Here is a 19,918-nt window from a genome sequence, read left to right as displayed (position 1 = left end):
GACAGCTAACATAACTTTTATAAAATATACTAATGTACCAACTATTAAAGTGATTTTGTATTATTTTCATTAATAGATTGAAACTATTTTATTTTTTATTAATATTTTAACTACAGTAGTAAATAGTTGATAAAAGGGAATTGTGACAAACAAGAAACCATTATATAAAAAACGGGCACTAGAATAATTAAAAACAAATCAAAAGCACTTATGTATGTCTAATTTGTGCTTTGGTTTTTGGAGTCTCATGTACTCAAAATCTTTAAAGACACTGCAAATTTAACTTCTGTCTTTTGTACAGTTGAAGTGAATATAAAAAGACAACATGTTCATTGGACATGAGTATTCATCAAATGTACTGAAAGGAGATTGGGGTGGGAGAGACATAAAGGGGAAAAAAAGTTAATAAAGCACAAAGACAGAGACATTCTTTACCCAACCTCCATGGCACAACTGCTTCTGAAACAAAAACCAAGGGCCAAGCAAACAATCATTTGTAATCTTTCCTATTATCTGTGGGAAGTATCAGATATTTGAAAATATAGTGCAAAACACACAAAAAACTGTGATTCTTAACATAAATTTACAGGATTAAGATGCTGTCATCTATTCTTTCAATATTTAAATTCTTATTAGTTCCAAGAGTAAATGAAAAGATTAGTTGTCAGCTCATATACAAGAGAAGACATTAGTAAAAGTGATTGATTAAAAATTTACCATGTAGTCTGATACAAGATTCTTTATAGTAATCCAGAATTATTTCAATTTTATTCTCTGAGGATTTATTCTGTAACAATGCCAATATTGTATATTAGTTCCACAATGAGAGAATGCATTTTTTACAGTAGAAAAATGCTAGGCAGATTTTCCCCTTCTACATTCTATATTTATAAAGAAAATATTGGATACATATTGTCAATATACAGTTGATACTCAGAAGAAAACAATTTTTTCTTTGTGCTTATATTGGTACTAACAACCACAAAACACTATGAAAATTTCTTGATTATATTCTATTAAATTCTGTATATAATATGTAAAAATTAAAAAAAAATAAGGTTCACTTGGTAACATGTCCTTTGAGTGAATCCGAGAACAGCTAAAAATGATGAATAGAGTATGTTCAAGATTGGAGAAAATAAACAAGACTTGATAACAGTACACATACAAAAAGGGTCTAAGGTTTTAGCTCTCCATAAAATCCATATAAGCAGCATGCAAGCCTAAAGTTTAAGTGGTCTTACTAGAACTGCTGTTATTAAAAGGAATACAGCCAAAGATTCCCACCACACTCTGCACCACATCTGTAGTATCATGAGCAATCATGGTGACATAAAGAGATCCAGTGAAACTGGAAGGTAATCAAGATGATTAATCACCTAGAACTCATGCAAAATAAATCAAAGTCCTGGGATGTTTAATTTAGAATAGAGAATACTTTTATTATTATTTTTTGGCCTCAAGGACTCCTTTTATACTCTTAAAGTGTCAGTAACATTTTGTTTATATGAATATATCCAGAGATATTTACCATATAATAATGTAAAATGGAAGAAAAAATTTAAATACTTAATTTAAAATAAGCCAATTATACATTAATATAAACATTTTAATGAAAAATGTTTTCAAAAATCTAAAAACTCAAGCAAGAACGGCATTAAAATTTGCATTTTGAAAAATCTCTTTAATGTCTAGCTTAAGAGTAGACAGCTGAATTGTAACATCTGTTCATGAAATGAAACTGCTAAACTAGGTTCTGATTGTAATATATAAAGTTCATCATCACACACATAGATACACAGTTAGAAATGAAGCAATATTTTTAGTAGCTTTAATATTTTCATACTTGGGTTCATTAAAATCTTTTCTGTGTGTGTTCATTAAAAATTCACTTTTCTATCTTTGACACTTTAAATGGAACTTTTACCCATTCATGACTTAAAACACCAGGCACTGTTCATATAGAAAATACTGGCTCACAGAGGTATGCACATCTTCCAAATATAAACATACTACATGATATTTCATTACATAATATAAAAAACACATTTGTTAATGTCATCTCCAGACTTAGAAGTTTTTAAGTACTACTAGCAAAGTGTCAAAATCAATCAGATCAGTGGTAGAATCAACTTCTACAAAAATTCTCATTTTCACTTGAAAGCTTGACTTTTACTATGGGCAACATTTCCTTGGAGTGGTAAGTTCATTTCCAAGAAAATATCTGGCATCCATATACTGAAGACTGAATAATCATAGTTTGTCATCTGTTGTTGTTATCTCATTTAAAAGTTGTAACATGAAAAAAAGTGGTTAATTCATTTTCCAACAGAAAGTAAATCATACAAGGGTTTTTTCCTTAAGATAGTCATTGAGCTGTATGTAGCAAGTGTTATCTGTACAGTTTTGCTACATGAAATATAAAAAGATGTGTACACAGGATTGAGATTTTTACAAATTAAAAGTTTTCACTGCTTCACTAAGTAAAACTAGAGATTTTTAAAATTTGCAAGGAGGTAAAGGATATAAATATTGCTAGCCCACTGCCTTTGCCAAGAATTTTATCACAATTATTTTGCACTATCAGTGTATATGTCAACCAAGTGATATGGGCAAATAAAGACAATATAACTATAAAAATAAAATTGTAGACCTACTAAAGACATCTTAGGCACCCTGAGAACAACTGAACCAAGTTGCCAGAGAGCTATTTCAAATGCTGTTATGCAGAAAATGGCACACGTGCCCTTTGAGGGTGAACCTTGAATCAATGGATAGAAATCATTAAAAAGTACACTGCCACCAAATTAAGCAATTATCTTTATCCCCTTTTATAAGGTGATGTAATTTATAAACAAAATTTTTCCTTTCTAGTGTGCAATTTTGTGTTTTTTTTTTTTACAAGTGAGTACAAATATGGATTTTGGCAAAAGAATCACCATTTCAATCAAGACATCACTTTCACAATCTCCTCATGTTCCTTTACTTATCCCCTCCCAACCTACCCCCTTGTCCTGAAAATCACTGATCAACTTCCTATTCCTAGAGTTTTGCTTCTAAAATGCCAAACATATAATCATTCAGTATTTGGTATGATGAAACTGGATTCTTTTATAAGTGTTGTTTATATTTTCTGGGTATAATGCTTTATCAGGTGTATTTTTTTGGGGGGTAACTGGAGAACGAAGTTGGAACTTTGAGCTTGAGAGGCAAGTGATGGAACCACTGAGCTAAATCCCAGCCCTGATACCAGTTGTTTTTTTTTTTTTTTTTGGTAGTGGTACCAGAGATCCAACTCAGGACCTTGCACTTGTGAGGCTGGCAGCAGAACCACTGAACTAAATCACCTGTCATATACTTTGCAAATATTTTCTCTCAATCTGTAGCTTATCTTTTCATCCCCCTAGCAATGCCTTTCAAAAAGCAGAAGGTTTTCGTGTGAGAAAGTCTAATTTTATAATTTATTAAAAAACAGATCATGTTTGGCATAACACCTAAAAAAAAAACAAAAAAAACAAAACCCAAAAACCCCAAGTAACAAAGATTTGCTCTTACATTTTCTTCTATAAATTTTAGATATTTTGGTTTGAAACTCAGGAACATGAAATTATATTTGACTTGAGAGTTAAATTTTGTGTATGGCACAGATATAGGCCAAAGTTCTTTTTTAAACTTTGAATATAAATATACAAGTGTTCCATCATCATTTGTAGAAAAGACTACTCAATATTCACAAGAAAGAGCTTTCTAAAATTATAGCTGAGTACCAGGAACAGTGGCACATGCCTGTAAACCCCAGCCCCTGAGGGGTAAGGTCTGAAGCTCAAGGCCAGCCAGGGCTACAAACCAAGCTTCAAGGCCAGCCTGACGGGACTACAATAGTGTGACCCTCCCAAAAGAGCAAAAGCCAAAACAAACAAAAGCCAAATAAGATTATGACTGATCTGTAATACAAAGAGCAGCCCCACCAAAATAGGTGGGAATTTTAAAAACCAAAGTTAGAAAATCAGCTGATTAATCTACTGAAAAATAGCAGACTATTAAAGTATTTCAGGTCTCATTCCATATCTCCTCAGATGGCTACCTGGGGCATAAAAGTCTTCTTAAATGTCCTGCCTCAACTCTCAGCACACTGTAAGAGCTCATTTTTTATTTATGTTATTATTTATTGGATTTCTACATATGATTTCTCTTGAACGTAAGATTAAACCATTTTTAAAAGTTAAAAATAACTAGGGCCAGGGAGTTAGCTCAGTGGTACTGCACCTGCCTCTCACAAACAAGGTTCTGAGTTCAAACAAATAAAAAAAACTAGATTAACATGATTAGGTAACACCTTCTAGTTTTAAATTCCTATGATGCATTTTCAGAAAATAGAAATAAACAGAAAACTATTAAAATCGGTCGTTAACTAAGTCTAGTTCATATACTTAAGCCCTGGATATTACCTATTTCAATTCTTAAAATATATTATATATGAATATTCAATAGATAAGACAATGGAAAATGCCCTTATTTCAATTAAGAGCCTAGCTTCCATTCAATTTCAGGTTCAAATATCCCAAATATCTACTTCTGGATAGTTAATAAAAGTAGCACACTAATCTAATGCATTGGTTTATATTACATAATAGTGATATTAAAGTGCTATTTCCTTTGCTGTGCAGAAACTTTTCATTTGATGTAGTCCCATGTGTTGATTTTTGCTATTATTTTCTGTGCTATTGGAGCCTATTCAAGAAGTCACTGTCTGGGCCAACCTACAGAATAGAAAAAAAAAATATTGCCAGCTATTCTTCTGTCAGAGGATTGCTATCAGAAAATATAAAGATAAAATATAAAATATAACTCACAAAGCTTAACATCAAAAATAAATAAAAATAAAAAAGCCCAGTCAATAAATAAATGGGCAAAAGAACTGAACAGACACTTATCAAGAGAAGCAGTACAAATGGCCAAATAGTATATGAAAATATGTTCAACATCTTTAGCCATTAGGGAAATGCAAATCAAAACTACACTGAAATTCTATCTTACCCCAGTCAGAAAGGGTGATGAGGATGTGGGAGAAAAAAGAACCCTCCTATGATGCTGATGGGAATGTAAATTATTATAGCCACTATGGAAATCAATATAGAAGTTCTTCAAAAAGCTAAAAATAGGGCTACTATTTAATCCAGCTTCTAGTCCTTAGTATATACCCAAGAAGTCACATCCCATAGATATACCTGCATTCACATTTTACTGTACCATAATATACAACATTTAAGACAGGGAACCAGCCTAGATGCCCAACAACAGATGAATGGATAAAGATTATATATGTGCATATATATCATGGAATACACACACACACACACACACACACACACACATAGAGAGAGAGGGAGAGGGAGACACACACTCACAAACACACATATAATGGAATATATAATGGAATTATATATAATGGAATATATAATGGAATTATATATAATATATGCTATATGTTATATATAATTATATATAATTGTATATAATGGAAGATTATATGTGTGTGTATATAATGGAATATATATATAATGGAGTATTACTCAGCCATAAAAATATAATTTTATCATCTGCAGAAAAATGGATCTGTAGATCATGTTGAACAAAATAAGTCACACTCAGAAAGAAAAGTATCAAATGTTCTCCCTATTCTATTCAATCTAAAAAGATGAAAATCAAGTAGAAGGGAGACTGTTATTAGACAAGAGGAAGTGAAGAAGTTACAAGAGTGGGCAAAAGGGAGCATGAATATGATCAAAACACATTGTATACAATGACCCCCCCAAAATAAAAGTGAAACTGGAGGGATGGTTGGAGGGAATGACTCAAGTATGTTATGTACATATAGAAATCTGCCAAAATGAAACCCACCAATCTGTATGACCAATATGCTCTAATAAAAAATGTGGAAAAAACAGGTCTTTAAAATGCTATTTCTATATTTAAAATACTTATTATCTCAGATTTAAATACAGTGCCACTACAAAGGGAGTAGTTAAGACAAATATACATATATATCTGAAAATAGTGAAACATATAAAATGAAAAGCATGCTTATAGTATTATTTTTTTTCTCATTTCTTTAAGTGTGTTGGAACTACAATCTTTATTCTATTGTAAAATAAAAGCATAAATATCAAATTGCAGCTAAAGTTGAAAGAACATACTGAAAAATTGTGATGGTTGCCAAAATTTTATGTACTATGATGAACAAAAGATTATTCATTACTACTTGTAATTTAACTCTGATGTGTACAGTGTATGTGTGTGACATACATAAACTTACATACAGTAACATTAACATTGATGGTTCTAGGAAAATAATATACTTAATTTTATTTTATTTTTTTTATTTTTTTGGTACCGGGGATTGAACGGGTCCTTGCTGTGATGGTTGCCAAAATTTTATGTACTATGATGAACAAAAGATTATTCATTACTACTTGTAATTTAACTCTGATGTGTACAGTGTATGTGTGTGACATACATAAACTTACATACAGTAACATTAACATTGATGGTTCTAGGAAAATAATATACTTAATTTTATTTTATTTTTTTTATTTTTTTGGTACCGGGGATTGAACTCGGGTCCTTGCGCTTGAAAGGCAGGCCACCGAACCACTGAGCTAAATCCCCGGCCCAATATACTTAATTTTAGATAGTACCAGTAAGTATCTCATAACTTAAATAGGAGATGGAGAAAATAAAAAATACTAATTAGAAAAAAAAGTGTTTCAATTACTATAAATATCACACAGTGGAAGAAGCCTTTCTTAATTTTAATATTTGTAGATGACAATATCTGTGTAGAGTGCTTTACACAAATTATCTTTTGTGAAAACACTTAAGATTTATGTATATTCTAAGAAATTCAAACTTAAATCGTTTTCCTATCCGAACCCAAAATACCATACTGTTATAATGCACAAAATAACCCTGAAGGCAGAGTCATGGCAGCATGTAGCAGAAAATTCTTACCAGTTTTTCATCAACTGTTATAAGTTGCGTGTCTCGAATTTGGTCCTGTGCCAACCTCCATGTGGATGTGCTCAACAACCTGCAGTGCGAGACTTTCAGTTAAAAAATGATCCACGCAATGAGAAAAGAGAAGCAGACAAATCTTACATAAACAAGCTACTTTAACAATATCTGTCTTATTAAAAATAAAGAGAAAGAGAAGAGGGCACAAAAGTCCTTTTTCTCCCCAATTAGTTCTGTCTGCTGAGTTTTTGGCAGACTCTCACTTGACAGTTCACAACAGGCAGCACTTTATGTCGGTCTAGAAGCTCTCTGTCACAGAAAGGCCACCAGTGACAAGTGCTGTACTGCTCTCTATGAGGGTACAGTGGCTGGTTTGTCATGACCAGCTAAAAATGCAAAACTATATCAACTGTTCTGGAATGCTGATTCCAAAATGATGGCATCAGAAAGGGAGGAGGGGGGCTCAATCACAAAAAAAGTTTCTTCACTCTAATCTCAAAGCAAAAGTAGCTTAAGTAGTAATGACTTATATGATTATTTTAATAAATGTTATTAGCTTAGTCCTGTATCCTATTCACAAAATCAGAGAAAGTCAGGATGATTAAAATAGAAATATTAAGTTTGAAATGAAGCACAAACTCTAGCTTCCTATATTAAAATCTTCTGATCTCACTATAAAGAAATTACTTAAAGCTAGCAGGTTATTTCATGTGTACTTTGTCATCTATACAAACAAATGTCACAGTAATTCCTGATTGTAACAATTAAACAGTTTCCAAACTATTGAGGCAGCTTGTATAGATCTCTCAAAAGTCATATGGTTCAAACTTTCAAACCAAATAATATATAGCATTCAGTCCATTCCTTTTTTAAAAAACATAATATAGTCATTATCACTATCACAATTTGATGCAATATGATCTCCAACTTTATGTTAAAAGTTCAACTAATAGCTACACATATGTACATAACTTTATAGAGAACTTATTAATAATTTAAAGATAACTAGTAGCACACGAGGACTTAGCTTTAGAAATATTTTTTAAAAAATCTATCAATTCACTGCCAAATTTTAGAAATTACATTATTTTATCAGTGTGAATGACCCAATGAAAAGCTTATCAACATAAAAGACAAGTGAAAATAATTTATTTACACAATTAAAATACAAATTCCAGGGTTAAAATATTAAAGTATAATTAAGTACCTTTCAAATCTATTTTATTCGAGAAATCATTAAAATCAGTAACATGACAAAAAAAATTTAAATACTTTTTAACTAAACCTATATCCTGAAATAAAAACATTATACAATGATGAAAACTCATAAGAATTTTAAATATTAGAAAATACAGTTATTATTTTCTAACTTCTTTAGTGAAGAGTCATCAAAATAATACAAATTATTAGATTAAAATTAGAATTCTTGGGCTGTGTGATTTTAGGCTACACAATGGGCTTAAGTAATTAATTATCTTTTAAGTTTATAATAAAATATTAAAGTATACATTAACTGCAGGCCACAGTAAATTTAATTTATAAAATTATACATAATTTAATAGTAGCTATGTTTTAATAATTTTTAGATAAACCTCTAAGAATGAAGCTAAGTATGCTCTTTTGTAAACAGATGAAAAATTATCCCTTATTTTTATACAGATAAAAAATTATTTTTATGAAGCTGTATGTATAGGATTGACTACAAAGAGAAAAGCAGGGCCTCTAATTTTTATTTGAAGAACAAGCACCTAAGTAAAAGAACATACACAGTGTGTTTGTTTGTGTACATTATGCTGGCTCTTTTGCTATGTAACTATCCTCTAAACAATAATCACGAAAACCAAATCTCAAATGTGGAGAAAAAATTTCCTCTAATTCCACATAAGGCTGGAGTCAATTTTAAACAACTAATAATAACAGCTATGAATAGCTCAATGGTAGGGTGCTTGTTTAGCATATGAAATTTTGGGCTCAACCCTCAGTATTTAAAAAAAATTTACCTATAGTAAATTTTAGATTAAGTATGAATTATAAATCAAATATCTGCTGATTAGCCTATATAAAATATCATAGCCGTAAAATAGTGTAAGAAAACATTTTTATATAGCAGAGTGCAAAAACTTTATTAAATAAGAAAATACAAAAGCTAGAAAGAATGAAGAGAAAAATCACTGAATCTATTACATAAACCCCAAACTCCTAAACCAAACATACTGTAAATATAACAGATGAGACAAGGAAAAAACAGTAGAGGGATCAATATGTACAATAGAGGGATCAATATGTACAGTAGAGGGATCAATATCCAAAATAGGTAAAAGAGTGTCCACCAAAGAGTAACTGTGGGTTAATTCCTAAATTTTAAAAGATATACTCAAAAACAACAAATAACCCAAAGAACCCAACTAAAAATAGAAAAAGGACCTGTACTGACATCTAAAAAATATAAAGAAATAATAAACAAGCACATGAAAAGATGCTTACTTAATATTACTAAGAACTAGGGAAATGCAATTCAAAACACAATAAGATACTCTTTCATACCCTTTAGCATGGTTATGAAAAAGCAGAATATACATGTTGAGAGAAATCTAGAAATAATTTCTCTGTGGGAATCCAAAGTGATTATCCCATGTAGAAAATAGTATGGCAGTTTCTCTAAAAATTAAATACAGAATTACCACACGAGCCAACCATTTTATTATTAGTTATACATCCTAAATAAAAGTAGGGTCTTGGCTACTTATACACCAATGTTCGTAACAGCATTATTTAGAAAAAAAAGCAAAAATAGTCAATATATTAATTATATTTTCACTAGGCAATATATAACACTAAGTGTACATGTAGAAGTAATGGTAATTACAATTTGCTACTTTTTTCTAAAAAACTGCATTTATATTGAATAGACATTTTACTTGACATTATTTACTAAACAATATAGTACAATAAATACTTATGTAGCATTTACATTGTATTAGATATTCTTTTTTTTTTCCCTTGGTACTGGGGATCAAACTCAGGACCTTGTGTTTGCCAGGCAGGCGCAGTGTCAACGAGCTAAACACCCAGACCTGTATTAGGTTTTTTTATTTTTATTTTTTGGTGCTGAGGATCAAACTCCGGACCTTGTACTTGTGAAGCAAGCAGTGGAAACACAAAGCTAAATCCTCGGGCCCTGTATTAGGTATTCTAAGTAGTCTGGAGATGACCCAGAGTATATTGGAGGATATGTATAGATCATATGCAAATACTATGCTACTTTATATTAGGACCTGATCCTCTATGGATTTTTTATAACTATTTTTTAAAATTTTATTAGTACATATATATTTGCAGCATATCCAGCTTACAATCATCTTGGGGAGTGGGTACAAGTACATAACACAACTTATTTTTTTCTTTAAATCACCTTCTATCCCCTCTCCTTTCTCCGTCTACTCCACTATCCCCATTTTCATTCTTGTTGATATTATTAATCTTAGCACATGTTAGGGCATATAATGGTTATTATATTCATTGAAATTATTAGGTTTCTGTACAAGGTTTATCTTTACTATACTTAGTTCCCCTCCCCCTCCTCCTCACCCTTTATCCTTGTTTCCTTGGACCACTTCCCTAATGCAAGAGATCCAACTCTTTATCCCTTTCTAGCCATCTTTTATCATTTTCCTTCTTTGCCTCACTCAAATGAGAGATATCATATGTTAAGTTTGTATCTGCTTTATTTCACTTAACATTGTATTTTCCAGGTGCATTTTTTCTACAAATGTCTCAAACTTGTCGTTCTTTATAGCTGAGTGGTATTCCATTATATACAGGTACCATATTTTCTTTATCCAATCATCTGTTGATGCGTATACAGGCTGCTTCTAGAATTTAGCTACTACCAATTGTGCTGCTATAAAAATTTCATGTATTGCTGTAGTATGTCTTAAGCATTTTGGGGAAGATACCTAAAGGGGTCATGTGGAATTTCTTATTTCAGTTCTTTGAGAAATTTCCATACTCATTTCTATAATGGTGGTACTAGTTTACATTCTTACCAACAGTGAAGGAGGGTTCCTTTTTCACCACAGTTATGCCAGCATTTATTATTGTTTGATTTCTTTTCGTTCTTGCCAGCATTTGGTGTGGTCAAGGTTGGGACTTCTAATAGGTATCTTAATTTGCAATTTCTTAATGATATGATATTAAACACCTCTCCCCAGCCGCCACCCCTTGCTGTGGTGCCAGAAATTGAACGTAGAGCCTTGAAGGTGCTAGGTAGGTGCTCTAAGACTGAGCTATAGCCTCCGCCTCTGTTCAGATTTTTTGTCCACTTTTTTTTTGGTGGTGGGGGTGGGGGTTGAACCCAGAACCTTGTGCATGCTGAGCACATCTTTTGCCCATTTTTCAATTGTGTGTTTTTAAGAATTCTTTGTATATTAGAGGTGCAATATTTTATTAGCTTTGTGTTTTGCATTTTTTTTTTTCTCTAGTATGTGGCTTGTTATTTCATTCTAAGGCTGGCCTAAAACTCCTGGGCTCAAGAAATTCTCCTGCCTCAGCTTCATGAGTTGCTGGAACAACGGGCACAAACCACTGTGTCTGACTTCATATTATTTCTATAATATTAGAAATTACACATGCTAGGGAAGTACTCTGCCACTTACATCACCAGCCCTGTTTAAAAATTTTGAGGCTTTATCTAAGTTGCCCAGGTTTGCCTTCAATTTGGAATCTTCCTGCTTCAGCCTCCCCAAGTACCTGGAATTATAGGTACATCTAGCATAGTTTTTAATAATAAAAATGTACTGTTCAGAATGTTTTAAATGGTAAAAAGATTTTTAAAATTTTGTTTAAAATATATGAATAAAAATAGTATCAACACAATTCCCTCTTTGGAGCAACTTGACCTTATCAAGTAATAATTTTGTCAAAGTCCCACATCTCCTAAAAACATGGCTCCAAATTTCTTTGACACTTTTCCCTTCTATTAAAAGCTTGAGGCCTATAGCTATTCTTCCTAGAATCTGAGCTCTGTGTATTTGATCATTATAAGACAGTAGAAATGAGGCTGTGTATCCAAGGTCAGGACTTTTAAAAATTAGCAGCTGCCATTTCTTATCTCTCAAAACACAGCTTCTTGGGATGTTTCACTTTTGGCACTCAGCCACTATGCTGTGAAGAAGACCAGGCTGTCCCATAAAGAGACACATGTGAAGAATACAAACAGACAGCCAATGCCACATTGCCAGCCATGTGAGTTATGTTAGGAATGGAGTTGAGTTATCCCAGCAGATACTACATTAAGCAACAAACTTCCCTGCCCAAACTTGCCCATATTACAGATTTGTGAACAAAATAGGCAGCTGAGTACTGAGTGGTTTGTACTGGAGTGGTAATATATTTTTCTCCTTTTGCTGTGACATCAGCTGTAGATTTTAAAAATTCATACAAATAATGGATAAGGATTTATAGACATTGAAATTTAATAATTTCAAAGATTCAAAACTGATCCATTAAGGGGCGAGGGATTTAGCTCAGCAGTACCACACCTTCTTACAAGCACAAGGTTCTGAGTTCAATCCCCAGTACCAGAAAAAAATTAAAACAAAAAATGTCTCATAATATATTTGGGCCAGGGATTTAGCTCAGTGGTACTGCACCTGCCTCGCAAGTACAAGGTCCTGATTTCAATCCCAGGTACCTAAAAAAAAAAAAGGGCTGGGGATTTATCTCAGTGGCTCCGCTGACTGCCTTGCAAGCTCAAGGACCAGAGTTCAATCCCTGTTACCGGGGGGGAAAAAAAAAACGACAAAAAACCCTGATCCATTCGACCTTTGCATTAAATTCCTAATCCTTAGAAATCCTTAATAAATTAATCTTAAGTCATTTGATTAAAACTATTATATTTGTTTTCAATACAATACAACTGAATGAACTTAAATTCACCTTAAATCTGAAAGTATTCTAACTTAAATAATAAAGTATGTATTCTCAAACTGAAAATGTTACTATTTGAGTCAGTCATCTTCAAATTAATGATCTTGAAACTTCAAGATTTTGAATCAACACAGAAAATTTTGTCTCCAGTACACTGTACTTTCTAGCAGAAGCAAGGGAGAATCAACTGTTCATAGGAAAATTATAGTCAAGGGACCATTTTAATATTTTCAGAAAATACACAGCTAAAATTTGGAAACAGCCCAACTGCCCATCAACTGGAGATTGGATAAAGAAAATGTATTTTTTTAATAAAATGGAGTACTACTCAGCCATAAAGAATGAGAAACTAGAGACATTTATAGCTAAATTGATACACATTAAAGCCATACTCTTATGTGAAATTAAAAGGACACACGTGTAAATGCTGAATAGTTTTTTGGTATGAAAGACTAAAAATGTAAATAAGGATCAAAATGTATATTTGATATTGTATAACAGGAAGAAAAGGTCTAAAGGAGTAAGGGAAGTGGGAGGAGTAGGGGAAAGGTAAGAAGGGAAAGGAAAAAAATAAGAGAGAAAAGCAAAAACAATGGAAACAAAATTTTGTAAATAGGGAAGGGTGGAGGGGACAAAGGGAGGGCAGGAGAATGGGGAAAAAACTAAGAACCAAGATGCATCATGTAAAGGTACAAGATCTCAATGATGAATGTAACTGTATTGAAAACCTAAAATGTACTAATAAACTTAATGGAAAAAAATGTACATAGTGCACACATATGTAAAATATGCAGTGGCACATACCTACAATTCCAGCACTTGAAAGGCTGGAGGCAAGAGGATTACTACTAATTAGTGATTGCGTGGACTATGGATTATACAGTGAAACTCTGTCTTAAAAAATGGGGGGGGTTCTACAAATGCTTTAAATTCAAAGGAAGGAACAGTGAAGACAAGTCATTTATAATCTCTTTACACAGTCTAATTTCCTTCATTCTAATTCAGATTTAGTGCAATAATTTCTAATTGTTACCTACAATTAATAGTATCTTAAAATGTTCTGTTGATTGAAACAGTAGAAGATAAGGATCCACTGCTTGTCAAGTTCATTTTCTTACTCTTTTGTATCAGGTAAAACTTGTAGCAGGAACTAATTGCATTTGTGCCTCTGAACACAGCTCAAACCAAAAACTGAAACTAATTTTTTGAGTTATGCAACAAAGGAATGATCGGTAAAGACAAATTAAGTGTAACTATGTTCACATACCAGATTTTGGAAAGGAACTGAAGTATTGAGGAAGAGAATGTGGGCAAGATATTGGAGGGTGGTAATAAAGAAACTGAAAGGCAAAATAGAAAATGCAAAAGAGAAAGAGGGCTGGGGATATAGGTTAGTGTTAGAACATCTACCTACCACATTCAAAGCTCTGGGTTCAATCTCAAAAAAAAAAAAAAAAAAAAAAAAAAAAAAAAAGGAGGAAGGGGAGAAACAGATCTATACTTACAGCAGAAACAGGTAATCTAAATAATATACAAGGTAAAATAAGAGGAATAAGAAATACAAATGTCATAATGAAAATATCCGAATTACAAGACATAAAGAGTATATTTAAAAGTTTATATTTAAGTAAGTGATATCATTAAATTACATGGTCACAAAAGAATATAGTACCTCTACTGGTTTGGAATGCCCTAAGGAAGTAACTGTATTGCTGTACTTTTGATATGTCTTATAAATAACAGGAAGAATATTTACAGAAAAATATAAATTATTAACCTGTAAGTTGAACACAATATAAATAAGTAAGAATAATCCTAATAGAACATTTATGAAATTAGATAATTATCCTTGAGAAGAAATTCACAAAAATAACCAAGAAGTTTTTAAAAATCAATAATGAAGTACAATTTACCTTGCTAGACAATCTGCTACCATAATTAAAACACATCATGATATTAACAAGAGCATGGGCACATAAACAGTATAGATCAAGGTACAAAAAGATTACATGTATGTATAGATTAAAAAATAAAAGCATAATTTCAAATCAGTGTTAAAAGTTACTGAAATAAATGGCTATTCTTTTATAGGAGAAAAATGAATTCTTTTCTAAAATAGTTATACTGTATAACAAAGAATTCCAGATGGATTTACAATTATACACACATGAACATAAAATAATTGTGTGTGTAAAAAATACTGAAATGAATGTTATCCTTTGAAGTAGTAACTTTTGGGTAAAGTCTTCCAAATCATCACAAAATACAAGCTATGAAAGAAAATTTCTGAACAAGAGGAACTATAAATTAAAATAAAGGAAATATCTATAACATATATAGATAAAACTTATATGTACAATATATAAAAAAGCTCTTTACAAACATAACAAAGAAAATCACTCCAAAAAGGGAGATGGAAAACATGATACAAGCAGAATAGATATAATATCAAATATATCAATAATTATTGAACACATGTATTAGTCACTTTCCCAATGCTGAGATACAATTCCTGACAAAATTTAAAAGAGAAGAGGTTTAATTTGCCCATCATTTCAAGACAGAATCATCATGGTAGAAGGGTATGGCAGAGCAAAGATACTTAGTTCTTAACAGCCAGGAAGCAAAGCAGGGGAGAAGTGTGCTTTACTAACGCCCTTAGCAGCTCCCAAACCAAGATGACACAATAACCCCTCATTAACACAAAAACTGAATGGTCTAAATGAATCATTTAAAAGAGAATGTCACAGTGAATTAAAAAATAACCAATTATATATTACCTAAAAGAAACTAATTTTAGGGGCTAGGATATAATATTTGGCTAGCATATGTGAGGCTCTGGATTCAATCCCCAGCACCAGACACATAAACACATACACACACACAAACACACACACAATCACATGGCTGTAAGACTGAAAAGGATATACCACGCTCACACTTCAACTTTCACTGCAGTAGCTGTATTTATCTCAGAGAACTTCAGAATTAAAGTTTATCAGGGATAAATAAAGAGGGCTACTACATAATGATGAAAGGATCCAACAAGATGCAAAAATCTTCAATGTGCATGTATCTAAAAAAAAAAGAGGGCCAAAATATGATAGGCAAAAACTTACAGAACAGCAGGGAGAAATCCATTATTATAGATGGAGACTTCAGTATCTTAATAGGAATTATTAGAGCCAGCTGACAGAATAACATTAAGGACATAGTTAAAACCAAGCAACACCATCAATCAACTTGATAAAACTGAAAAGAATCAACTATTTCATTCAATAGCACAATACACATTCTTCTCAAACTCAAGTAAAAACATTCAATGAGACAGACCATATTCTGGATCATAAAATAAACCTTAACAAATTTAAAAGAATAGAAACAACACAATGAAACCAGCAATCAGTAATGGAAAACTGGAAATTTCCCAATTATTATGAAGATCAAACAACATTTCTAAATAATTCATAGGTCAAAGAAGTCTCTAGAGAATTAAAAGAAAATTGTACTAAGTGAAAGTCAATTTTCAAAATTTGTGGGATACAGCAAAAGCAGTGCTTACAGCGCATTTTATAAACTGAATGTATATATTAGAAAAGGTATAAATTCAAATATCTAAATTTCCACCATAGGAAGCTTGAGGGGGGAAAAAAACCAAATCTAAGATAAAAAGAAAAAAATTAAATGTTACAGCAGATATCAGTGAAAATAAAAATAGAAAATTGGTAAAGAAAAAGATCAGTAAAGCTAATAAACCTCTGACCAGGCTAGTCAAGAAAAATGAAAGCACAAGTTACTGTACCAATGTAATAAATGAAACAGTTACCATTGTCATTAATATCTTCAACATGAAGAAGATAAGGATATTAAGAACAATCTATGCCCACAAATAAAAATATTCTAAATAAACATTTATACCAATAGTGAATCAATAATCACCCCACCAAAAAAAAAAAAATAAAGGCCCAGATGATTTTCTGGTACAGTCTATCAAATATTTTAGGGAGAAATATTGAATTTCTATAAATATCTTCCAAAAAGAAAGAAGAAAAGGAATACATCCCATTTCATTTTATGAGAACAGCATAACCCTAACACTTAAACTAGTATGGCAAACATCTGTAATCCCAGCAATTTGGGAGGCTGAGGAAGGAGGAGCACTAGTTAGAGGCCAGTCTAGGCAACTTAGTGAGACCTTGTCTCAAAATGAAAAATAAAAGGGCTAGAGAATTTGATATCAAAAACACTATGCTCATTATATCAAAATAAATAGTCACATATCACAAAAATCACATTTTGCTCAATAACAAACCACATATGTAACGGTGAAGCCATAAGATTACATCATCTATCTCATCACAGCTTTATCAGTTTGTGAAGTATACTCTCTGATGTTTGACAATGATGAAATTACCTAATAGATTATTCAAAATGTACTCCCACAATTAAGTGACACACACTGTAAATAAATATTTAAGTGTAAATCAATTAATATACATAGGATCTTTATAAAGAAAATTGGAAAAATCTGATAAAGGAAATGATGGATCTAAATAATGAAGGGATATTCTTTATGCATAAAAATAACTTAATATCATTCAAATTTCAGTTCTCCCCAATTTACTCTATAGATTCAATATAAATGCTATTAAAACTCCAGAAAATTACTTTGTGAATATCAGTAAGCTAATTTTAGAGTTCACATACACAGAAAAAAGATCCAAAGTAGCTAAAACTACTGAGGAAAAATTAACAATATCAAAAGCCTGACATTACCTAACTGTAAGATTTACTACACAGCTGTAGTAACAAAGACATTGTGATGAGGTTAAACAACAGACGAACAAATCAATGGAACAGAAATGACAGTCCAGGGCTGGAGATTTAGCTCAGAGATGCCACTGCCTGCCTCAAAAGCACAGTCCTGAGTTAAAAAAAAAAAAAAAAAAAAAAAAAAAAAAAAAAAGGTCCAGAAATATACTACTGAAATACCAATGGTCCTGGAACAGGATGAGCATCCTCGTGTAAAAAACTGATCTCTGATAGTGACCTTTCAAAACAGATTATAGGGGGCCATGGATTTAGCTCAGTGGTGCCACCGCCTGCCTTATAAGTGCAAGGACCTGAGTTCGATCCCTGGTACCAAAAAAAGAAAAAAAGAAAAAAAGAGATCACAGATCTAAATGTCAGAAGTAAAACTACAAGCTTCTAAAATGACAAGATATAGTTCAAGAAAAGCTCAGTGATCTTGGGTTTGGCAGTAAGTTTTTAGGTGTCAAAAGCATGAAGCATGAAAGAGAATATGGACAACTTACACCTCATTAAAAGTTTTTCACCTGCCTCGCAAGCGCAAGGACCCGAGTTCAATTCCCAGTAACAACAACAACAAAAGAAAAAGTAAAAGTTTTTGCTCTTTGAAATATATTAAGGCAAAGAAAAGAGAATCCTCAGACTGAGAGAAATCATATACAAAATATAGCTGAGAAAGGACTGTATCCACAATATACAAAGAGCTCTTAAATTTGAACAAGAAAATAGCCCAATAAAAAATAGACAAGGGCCAGGGATTTAGCTCAGTGGTTCCACCACCTGCCTCACAAGCACAAGGTCCTGAGTTCAACACCTGGTACTGAAAAATAAAAATAAATAAAAATAAAAAATGGACAAAAGTGTTTGCCTCAGCAGCGTAAAAACAGAAACAAAATATCTCACCAGACAACTCAGAAATTATATATCTGTGTGTGTGTGTGTGTGTGTGTGTGTGTGTGTGTGTGTGTGTGTCTGTGTAGTATGTAAAGGTGTTTAACATCTTATGTTACTTGGAAATTGCAAATTAAAATTAAAGCAATAGTGAACTACTACTGCACAACTATTAAAATAGCTAAAATCTTAAACATTCTACCCACATCAAATACTGGCAAATCTGACAAGACAGAGAAGTCTCATTTATTGCTGATAGGTATGATAGCCACTTTGGAAAACAGTCTGGCGATTTCTTACAAAGCTACAACATGGTCTTGCAATATGATGAGCAACACTACTTCTGAGTTAAAAAAAACTTACATCTACACAAAACATGGACAAGAAGGTTAGGAAAATAAAAACGAAGTTAAAAATTCCATAAGATACTACTTCATAGCTATTAAGAAGGCAATTTTTTCGAAATGAACAAACAAGCAAAGGCAGCAAGTAATGACAAGAATATGGAAAAGTAATGACAAGGATATGTGTTCCCTGATAGTGCAAAATGGTGCAGCTACCATGGAAAACAGTATATTGATTTCTCAAAATAGTTAAAATAAAATTATCATTTTATCCAGAAACTCCACTGTAGTGCTTAGCCAAACAAATTGAAAGCACAGTCTCCCAATATTCACAGTAGTCAAAACATAGAACATCTATGCAGTGCATAGATGAATGGATAAACAAAATGTAGTTAGCAAACAGAATACAGAGGATTATTAAGAAGATCATCCATCCTGACAAAGTTGGATTTATTCCAGAGATGCAAGGGTGGTTCAACATACGAAAGTCAATAAATGGAATACATTATATTAACAAAGTCAAGGACAAAAACCATATGATTCTCTCAATAGATGCAGAAAAAGCATTTGACAAAATTCAACACTCATTCATGATAAAAACTCTGCAAAAAATTGGAATAGATGGTCTATACCTCAATTTAATAAAGGCTCTCTATGAAAAACCATCAGCCAACATCATATTGAATGGCCAAAAACTGAAAACCTTCATGTTAAAATCAGGAACAAGACAAGGATGCCCACTATCACTACTTCTCTTCAATATAGTTCTGGAAACATTAGCCACAGCAATTAGACAAGAGAAAGAAATTAAAGCAATAAAGATAGGAAAGGAAGAAGTTAAACTGTCATTATTTGCTGATGATATGATACTCTACATTGAAGATCCAAAAAACTCCACCAAAAAACTTCTAGACTTAATTGACAGATTCAGT

At 32.1% G+C, this 19,918-nt stretch overlaps 1 protein-coding gene across 2 annotated transcripts in view; it reads right to left on the bottom strand.

Annotated features, from left to right (window-relative positions):
• The window catches only part of Ndufs4 (NADH:ubiquinone oxidoreductase subunit S4), a 103,631-nt gene that overhangs the window by 54,686 nt on the left and 29,027 nt on the right, over nt 1-19,918 (bottom strand). For both annotated transcript variants that reach the window (XM_033760902.1, XM_010626852.3), the window contains exon 2: nt 7,012-7,090. In XM_033760902.1, coding sequence (XP_033616793.1) covers nt 7,012-7,090 — 79 coding nt within the window. The remainder of the gene's footprint in view (nt 1-7,011; nt 7,091-19,918) is intronic.

The sequence above is a fragment of the Fukomys damarensis genome, unplaced genomic scaffold, assembly GCF_012274545.1.
Source record: "Fukomys damarensis isolate Sample0158 unplaced genomic scaffold, DMR_v1.0_HiC HiC_scaffold_1, whole genome shotgun sequence".
In the NCBI taxonomy this organism is placed as follows: Eukaryota; Metazoa; Chordata; class Mammalia; order Rodentia; family Bathyergidae; genus Fukomys; species Fukomys damarensis.
Note: the sequence above shows the minus strand (reverse complement) of the source record. Positions and strands in the feature narration are given on the sequence as shown.